We start from the raw sequence: 9905 nt of genomic DNA on the forward strand, positions 1-9905 counted from the left end.
CCCCTTAATCTAAACTTGTCTTAACAAACCTTGTAAGGGGTCATTTGTTAAATCTGAATCATTTTTTCTGTACGATTAAAATTCTGAACCATTGACAATCTGAATGCTGGACTGTTAATCCTGTTTGGTAAATAAATATCAAAATTTCTGAACGATAATATTTGTTGATCATATCCTTACGTATATGTAAAAATTAATTTGTATTTTAATCTTAATAATCAAATAACAATTTACACATATTTTGAAAATTTAATAATAAAAGCATACATATATTTTGAATAAATATAATCCTCTTAAAGATTTAAAGAGTAAACAATCTTTTCAGTCGTAAACATGAAAAATATATAATTGTAAGTTTAATTTTAAAATTATTAAACAAATTTTAGACAAATGTATTCATATTAAAATCCACATTATTATTTGAATATAAACATATTTTAAACTAAAAATATAAGTATAAATGTTAAATAAAATTAATATATGGCATGAAATTTTAATTTTATACTTTTTTTAAGAAAATCACGTATGTAGTATAAATAAATATATTATATTTTTGTATTATGATCTAGTGGCTTGATATCACCTGATAAAACTTACTATATCCTAGGTTATATGAACCATCGAGCTATATTTTTTTGAATGAGTCATCCAGCTAAATTCTTGGCTCATCAAACTAACATACAAATTTATCAAACAATCTGGACAGGTGATTCTAGTCTCGTCCAGTACTTTTGGTATGGTACAGGGGTTAACAAATGACCCCTAAGTCTCTCATTCGTTCAAATCTGACAGCGTTTAGTGCCTTAGTTAACGAGTCTGCCCTCTGCTCGTCTGAGCATATGTGCTTCACGATTATGTCCCCATTTTCAATGCATTCTCTTATGAAATGAAACCGGATGTCCATATGCTTACTTCTACCATGAAAAACAGGGTTTTTTGCTAAGTCGATGGCTGACTTATTATCTATAAACAATGTCACAGGTTGTATATATAATCCTGTAATCTGAGACAACAGCTTCCTTAACCACACTGCTTGACAAGAGGCTGCTGTTGCCGCCGTGAATTCTCCTTCGCACGAGGAAAGGGCAACGCACATTTGTTTCTCTGAATTCCATGTTATCAGACTTTTGGTGAGGTAGAAAATCATGCCCCCGTACTTTTCCTGTCCTCCACATTTCCTGCAGGGTCACTATCAGAGTACCCAATCACCACATTGTTTTTCTCATCTTTTGTGTAGACTAAACCCAAATCCATCGTTCCCTTGACATAACGTAAGATACGTTTCACTGCATTTTGATGCATCAGTGTGGGCCTCTCCATAAATCTGCTAACAATGCCTGCTGAATAGGGTAGATCAGGACGTGTCTGAACTAGATATCTCAGCACGCCTATCATGCTTTTAAAATTAGTAGAGTCGACTGGCATGCCTTCTTCATCTTTGTTGAGAATCTCCTTAGGATGTATTGGCATTTTAGTTGAGTTATAGTACAGCATTCCTGCCTTGTTAAGAATCTTCTTTGCGTATCCAGTTTGCTTCAGTTGAATGTACCCATTACCTTGCTCCACTTCAATGCCCAGGTAATATGTGAGTTTTCCCATATCGCTCATATCAAATCTTTTAGCCATCTGTTCCTTGAATTCTTTAATTTGGACAGTGTTTGAGCCGGTTACCAGCAAATCATCGACATAAACGCCTACGATTAGCACTTCTTTTCCCACGTGCCTTGTATACACAGTTTGTTCATAGGCACATCTGACAAAACCTAATCCTTCCAGACACTTGTTTAATTTTGAGTACCAGGCTCTTGGGGCTTGTCGTAGTCCGTATAGAGCCTTCAAGAGCTTATAAACAAGGTGCTCTCTTCCACGTTTAACATACCCCTCAGGCTGCTTAACGAACACTTCCTCGTTGATTTCCCCATTCAAGAATGCAGTCTTTACATCGAGGTGGTGTACCTCCCAATTTTCTTTTGCTGCAAGTGCTAATAGTAGCCTGATCGTTTCAATACGAGTAACAGGGGTGAATACCTCATCGAAATCCACCCATTTCTTTTGTACGTATCCTTTGGCTACAATTCTAGCCTTGTGTTTTATGATGTTCCCAGCAACATCTCGTTTCAATTTATAAATCCACTTGAGATCAATAGCTTTACGTCCCTTTGGCAATTCAGTTAGTTCCCATGTGCCATTTCTTTCAACAGCGTCCATTCGACTGGCATTGCCTTCTTCCACTCGTCTCCTTTTGCTTCTTGAAAATAATTGGTTGGCTCATCTATTCCCATGAGATACAGTTCATCATCTTCCAGCTCGACAGGTTCAGTAGAATCATATATTTCACTAAGAGTTTTGAATTTCATAGGTTGCTCATCCTCGGAACTGGAGTTTGTTACACTGAGGTTTGGCTCACTATGATCACTTATGTCTCCACTTTCTTCTGTTTCTGAATTTTGAGGCGACGTACTCGAACTCAATATCTGGTCACTGTCTGTACTTTCATCAGCCACTTTTGCTTCTTGGAAACTTGGTGTCCCTTCTTCAAAATTGTTGTTGGCATTTTCCTCTCGATAATTTATAACTACACAGAAATTTCCAGATTGCATTGTATTTACATCATTTTCTTTGCACCAGTCCCATGTTTTCATTTCTTCGAAGATGACATCACGACTCACATAAATTTTCTTTGTGACAGGATCAAAAAGTCTGTACGCCTTTGTGCCCGGTTCCTTGACTAGGTGAATTATAGCTCTGCTCCTGTTATCGAGTTTTTTTAGATTTACATGTGGTTCCTTCATGTGGGCCAAATAACCGAACACCCGAATATGATCTACGTGATGCTTTTTCTCCGACCAAGCTTCATAAGGGGTAATGCCCGTAATTGCACGTGTAGGAAGTCTATTCAGTAAATAAGTTGAGTGTCTAATTGCCTCCCCCCATAAGTAGTTTGGCATATTCTTTTCCTTGAGTAAGCTTCGCGACATCTCAATCAAGGTTCTGTTACGCCGTTCAACTACTCTGTTTTGCTGCGGAGAATATGGGGCATAAAAGTGGCGATTAATCCCAGCCTCCTCACAATACTGGGTAAAGTCCCTTGAGGTAAATTCTCCACCATTATCCGATCTGAAAGTACGTATCCTCTTTCCTGGGCTATTTTCAACCAACATGCGAAATCATTTGAAGGCATTAAGAGTTTCACTTTTATTTTTCAGAAGGTAAGTCCACATAGCTCGACTGTAATCATCAATTAAGACAAAAATATATTTATTACCTCCAGGAGTGCAAGGTGTAATTGGACCACAGAGATCTCCATGCACCAATTCGAGTGGTATGGTGGCTGAGAACTTTGATTGATTTGGGAACATCTTTCTGATCTGTTTTGACATAAGGCAGCCAGTACAAATTTCATCTGGTTGATTGATAGCAGGCATCCCGTGTACCATGTTGGTTGAGGACATGAGCTTCATGGCCTTGAAATTGACATGGCCAAGGCGTGAATGCCACAGCCAGTTTTCATTTTCGCATCGTGCTATCAGACATTTTGCATCGCCATTGTAAATTATCATTTTATACAGTCTATTCATGAATCGTTTAACTTTCATAAGTAGGTTACCTTGTAAATCTCGAACCCACAAGAACTCACCTCTGATCATTACGTTATACCCCTCTTCAGCAAGTTGCCCGAGGCTAATCATATTACTACGTAAAGAAGGGATGTAGTATACCTCTTTTAATTTCCTGTCTTCTCCATTTTTGCATCTCAACGTGATTGAACCCTTACCCTTGATTTGCACAACTGAATCGTCACCAAATTTTACTTGACCCACAATGCTTTCATCTAGTTTGTCAAATTTTGAGTACTCCCCAGTCATGTGATTACTCGCGCCATTGTCTAAATACCATAGGTTAGATTCCACATGTTTCCCCTTATCGTCTTGATTCAAATTTAGCCTCACACGTTCCTCGTTGATTAACATACTTACTTTCTCGGTTTCATTACTCTCAACCAATAATAGTGCAGGCTCTTCATCGGATATTTGTGCCATATGTGCCTCTTCCTTTTCTTTCTCTGTCTCACTTCGGTTTCTTGCACTCAGCGGCATAATGCCCGTAGGCACTACAGTTGAAGCAACGGACCTTGCTTTTATCTCGTGCGCCGCGGTTGTAATCTTTCCCACGAGTTCTCTGCGAGCTCTCACTGTTGCCTTTGTATGTACGCTTGGCCCAATCCTCCCTTGTGAGCAGCAGCTTACTCTCATCTTTTTCTCATTCAATCCATTCCTCCCTGGTGAGTAATAGCTTATTTCCACCAGTTTCCACTTGCCCTTTGAGGCGTTCTTCATGGGCCTTAAGAGAGCCCACGATTTCTTCTACTGTCATGGAGTCCAGATTGCCAAATTGTTCTATAGTAGAGGCAATTGTAAAAATTTTGACGGAACTGCATGCAATAATTTTTTGACCACATAGCTTTCAGCTACTTCCTCTCCTAATTCCCGAATGTTTGTGACCAATCCTGTCAGTTTCATACTGAAATGATCTACAATCTCTGTGTCCTTCATCATCATAGACTCGAACTCCGTCTTAAGAGTCTGTACTTTCACCATTTTGACGCGCTCGGCACCTTGGCACGTCACTTTAATTGCATCCCAGGCTTCCTTGGCGGTTTCCTTATCTGCAATGGATAAGAGGACATCTTCTGGTATGCCCTGGTATATTGCTGCGAGAGCAATTTTATCTACCTTGTCTTCAACCACAGTCGTTTTGGGATCTTTTGGTGATATCGCTTCCCAAACTCCATGGGCCTACATATATACTTTCATTTTCATAGCCCATGCTGTGTAGTTTGCTCGTGACAACATTGGATAACTTAAGCTGATCATTCCTTCTTTAATCTTCCCCGACTCCATCGTTTGTGTCTTTAGCATGTACTTGGGCATCAACTGGACGACCAAAGCTCTGATACCAGAATATTGGCACAAAGATATGCAACTTAAGTGTCTGTATGTGTATTTTGATAAAGATAGCGTTGAACAGCTTTTATTATTTGATAATGAACTACAATACTTAAACTAAAATAATGCAAGTAAATGTCCTACAAAATAGCAAATAAACAACTAAAGTCCTACATCATCTCAAAGACTAACGTTTATTCAACAACGCCCTTTCCAGTTCTTTAGACCACGTCAACACGATCCAAACAAACTTTGCACGATAGTTTAATTAAGATAGCAACTAAGAAATAAATAAACGAGCTTCCCAAGTTTAGATTAAACGACCCAACATAGGATACATTGAATTCTAGCCCTAACAACTACTAAATGATTCTTGCATCACACCTATAGCAGTAAATATTAATATTAATATAATAATGCAAATAAATTAAAATTATTATTATTATTATTATTATTATTGCTATTATTATTAAATTAATACACATATATGCAAAAACTACAAAAATAAAGAGAGTTTACTTTATATATTTTCGTACGAAAATAATCAATAAGACAAAATAACTTGGCAACAAAATTTAAAAAACAAGATCCGTAATTATTCATCAAAAACAAAAGAGGCACGTTAATTATTTCCCTCAACGTACTACCTTAATCTCATTGTTTTTCATACCAAAGAGGGCAAAATCCTGTCAAATCACAAGTTTAAAATTATTTTTACTATGTTTTTGTAATATTATATATTTACATGACAGTTAAACTTTTGGAGCCATTTAATTGCATTTTAACAATAATCATATAAAAATCATCGTTTGAAGTAAAAGTTAAATTAATTTATTCAAATTAAATTAGGGGCTTTCACATGGGAATAGGGGAACAGGGGAAAAAACTATTAAAAAGTACTTTGATATTTTTTAACATAAACACCAAGTCAAATTGCTGAGTATGATGGAATCTGAGATGAAGAACATGCACAAGTTATGCCCCCATTTGGTACTAAATTTACTGTTATCTTCTAGAATGCACCAGTGGGCTACTCCACTCTATGTGCATATATCGTCTTAATATTGAACCTCCAGCTGAACAGAAGATGATTTCACAATGGAAAAAAACTATTAAAAACTATTAAAAACTATTAAAAAGTACTTTGATGTTTTTAACATAAACACCAAGTCAAATTGCTGAGTATGATGGAATCCGAGATGAAGAACATGCACAAGTTATGCCCCGATTTGGTGCTAAATTTTCGGTTATCTTCTAGAATGCACGAGTGGGCTACTCCACTCTGTGTGCATATTAGGCCTCCCCATCTTCACTGCTCGAACTACCAAGTATTGCTGGACTAGCTGAAACACAAGTACAGATGTGAAAGTCATTGACCAAAAACAGGGTGAAGTAACAAGATGTCTTCTCCTTTTTACTTCTCTTTTCTTTTTGCGCCTACCAGTATAGCTACCGATCATAACATTTCCCCAATATTTATCAATTTTTATTTGAAATAACCCTCTGATAATCTGATTATTATTTATTTTCCTTTTCATTACTTAAGTAATAGAATATTTTCATTATTAACCTATTGAAATTAATACAAAAATCATAGGGTTTCTAGGAAGTACACAACAAACCAACATGCCTCGAGTATAGAGAATTCGAGCTAGAACTCCAAAATACATTAAAAATCTTTTTCCCAACTTATTTTTACTTTAATATTTAATAACAACATATTTCATGAAATTTAAATTTTGAAAAGTCCAACTTGATAGATATCCAAAATAATCCTATTAATATCTCTGATATCTAATTAATATCTAGCATAAGTACATATGTACATATTTATTTGTGAAAAAAATCCTTAGACAATGTTTCTAAAAGAAAATCAATATGGTCGAAACCTGCTACTGCATATAGTTTCTAGGAAGGCATATCAATAGCCAATATAGTTTATGGGAAGGAATATCAATAGCCAACATTGGCTAAAAATAATTTCTCGGAAACTGGTCAAATAAACTGTATCATGAATTGAAGGTGAAAAAAGAGGTATAAACTCATATTACAATCTCCAAACTTTTACAAATAAAATGGGAAAACAGTGATGGAAAACTTCTGTTGACTAGGGAGGAGTGGATCAAACGGAATAGCAGAGGAGGTGCAGAGGGGTCGTCCAGCCAAAGAAATCGTTGAAAGGAAGGTGGAGGTGGGTTACGCGACAAAAGTAGAGTAAAATGCTATAACTGCGGCATATATGGTTACTTCGCTGCAGAGTGTCGAAAAACCGGGAGAGAAAAGGAACAAAAGTAAGAAATAAACATGGCACAAATCAAGGATGACGAGCTAGCACTCTTATTGGCCAAACACAGTAAACAAGGGGAAGAAATGGTGTTGCTAAATGAAGAAAAGGTTGTACCAAAACTTATGCACGATGGTGAACGTGCTGATTCAAACCTGTGGTATTTGGATAATGGTGCGAGTAATCAAGTGACAGGATTACGATCAAAGTTTAGAGAACTTGACGAAGGGAGTAACTGGGCAAGTGAGGTTTGGAAATGGTTCACCAGTTGAAATAAAGGGGAAAAGCCATGTGGTCTTTGCATGCAAAAATGGGGAAGAACACACCGTCGAAGAGGTAAATTATATCCATTTGCTTTGCAATAACATAATTAGTCTTGGAGAATTGTCTGAAGTTGGAAACAAAGTCGTCTTAAATGGTGAGTACTTGTGGGTGTTTGAAAAATCAAGAAAATGACTTATGAAGGTGAAAAGATCCCCTAATAGATTTTATAAAATAACTATAGAAACCAGTAAGCCTGCATTGTTAATCTCTAAGACAGATGAATTACCTTGGTTATGGCATTCACTGGCCACATAAATTTTCATGCTTTGACACTTATGCATTCTACACAAATGGTGCATTGGTTGCCGAAGTTTGAGAATCCAAAGACTATGTGCACAGATTGTTCGATGTCCAAACAGGTCAGAAAATCGTTCCCATCTCAAAGCAAATTCTGTGCGAAACAAGTGCTTGAATTGGTGCATGGTGATCTTTGTGGTCCGATATCTCCGGCAACAACTGGTGGCAACAGGTATTTTCTTCTTTCGGTGGACGATTTCAGTCCAATAATGTGGTCATATACTCTAAAAAGTAAGGATGAAGCCCTTAATGCATTTAAGAAGTTCAAAGCACATGTTGAAAATGGAACAGACAAGCGAGTAAAGACTCTCAGAACTGATCGTGTAGGAAAATTTTGTTCTCAAGATTTTACAACATTATGTGAGGAAAGCGGAATAGAAAGACACTACAAAGCTCCCTACTCTCCACAACAGAATGGGGTGATGGAACGAGGAAATAGGACAGTGGTTGCAATGGCTAGAGAAAGGAAAACATGGCCATGGGATCAGCATAGAGAGGAAAATCGTGATCAACAGACCACGTTTGTTGTAGTTGGCCCTGATGTTCAGAATAGTGAAGAAACTGTTATTCAAAGGGGGAGAAGAAAGCTTTCAATCACAACAAACGAGTATGGAGTCTGAAAATGAAGCAGTGACTCCATCGACAAAAGGGAGCATGCCCATGACACCACAGATGACAGTAAACATAGACCATTCAGAGTCTACAAGCTCGGACAGTAGCAGTAAACCGCGACGTTACAAATCTCTTGCTGATATTTAAAATGAGACATAGGAAATTAAGCTCGATGATGAGCTTCTATTGATGGGAATTGATGAGCTAATGAGTTATAGCAATGCTGAGCGAAATGGAGTCTATTGAGCAGAATAAGACATGGACACTGACAGAATTAATGGCTTATCGCAAAGTAATAGGCCTGAAATGGATATACAAGCTGAAGAGGAATGCTAATGGGGAAATAATAAAATACAAAACAAGGCTCGTCTCCAAAAGATACGTACAAGAGCAGGGGGTGGACTTTGACGAAATTTTTGCTCCGGTCACCAGGCTCAAGACTGTTCGCTTTCTGTTGGTATTGGCTACCAAGACCGATTGGCAGATTCACCACTTGGATGTCAAAACAACATTTTTAAATAGAGAAATTTAGAAAGAAGTTTATGTTGCTCAACCTTAAGGCTTTATTAAAAAGGTCAAGAACACTTGGTGTATAGATTGATTAAGGCTCTTTATGGTCTGCGTCAAGCACCACGTGTCTGGTATGCTAAACTAAACAAGTATTTTGAGGATCTAGGTTTTTCAAGGTACCCATATGAGCATGCATTGTACATCAGGAGTAATGGTGTTGAAGCTCTCATTGTTGGAGTCTATGTAGACGATCTCTTAATAACAGGTACTAAATGAATTTAAACAACAGATGAATGATTGGTTCGAAATGAATGATTTGGGGAGGTTGTCGTACTATCTGGGAATGGAGGTTCAACAAATGAAGGACTGTATAGAGCTAAAACAGTCAGCTTACACAAAGAAAATATTGGAGAAGGCTGGAATGCAAGCTTTTAACCCCAATAAATATCCTATGGATCCGAATGAGCATTTGACTAAGGACGAAGGCGGGAAACTGGTGGATCCAACAGAATACAAAAGCTTGGTTGGAGGACTTCGCTACCTTGTGCATACATGTCTCGACATGGCTATGCTGTGGGGATAGTCAGCCGTTTCATGGAAAAGCGCACAGTTCTTCATATGAATGCTGTAAAGCGTATACTCAGGTACGTCAAGGGTACAATTAACTACGGCGTGGTTTATTCGAGGAATATTGGAAACAATATGCTTACAGGATACTCGAATAGCGATTTTGGAGGACAAACAGATGACAGGAAGAGTACAAGAGGAATGGTATTTTACTTAAATGATAACCTCATCACATGGGTCTCACAGAAACAAAGGTGTGTGGCCTTGTCTTCGTGCGAGGCAGAGTTTATGGCAGGGACGACATCAGCTTGTCAAGCTGTTTGGCTGAGGAATCTGCTCAGCAAGCTAACAGGTGAAAATATGGG

At 37.6% G+C, this 9905-nt stretch overlaps 1 protein-coding gene across 1 annotated transcript; it reads left to right on the forward strand.

Moving 5' to 3' along the window:
* The first annotated feature begins 8695 nt into the window (after positions 1–8695).
* Positions 8696–9556, forward strand: LOC141674766 (putative mitochondrial protein AtMg00820). Its single transcript, XM_074481465.1, has 2 exons — positions 8696–8920; positions 9239–9556. Exons 1-2 carry the CDS (start codon positions 8696–8698, stop codon positions 9554–9556), a joined length of 543 nt encoding a protein of 180 aa, XP_074337566.1.
* Positions 9557–9905: the final 349 nt, after the last annotated feature.

The sequence above is a fragment of the Apium graveolens genome, chromosome 7, assembly GCF_009905375.1.
Source record: "Apium graveolens cultivar Ventura chromosome 7, ASM990537v1, whole genome shotgun sequence".
Lineage (NCBI taxonomy): Eukaryota > Viridiplantae > Streptophyta > Magnoliopsida > Apiales > Apiaceae > Apium > Apium graveolens.

Excerpts from the sequence above, each read along its gene's own strand:
- LOC141674766 (XM_074481465.1), top strand. The coding sequence starts at position 8,696 with ATGGAGTCTATTGAGCAGAATAAGACATGGACACTGACAGAATTAATG. Across the intron at positions 8,921-9,238 it reads AGACTGTTCGCTTTCTGTTG|GTACTAAATGAATTTAAACA; the intron begins GTATTGGCTACC and ends TCTTAATAACAG.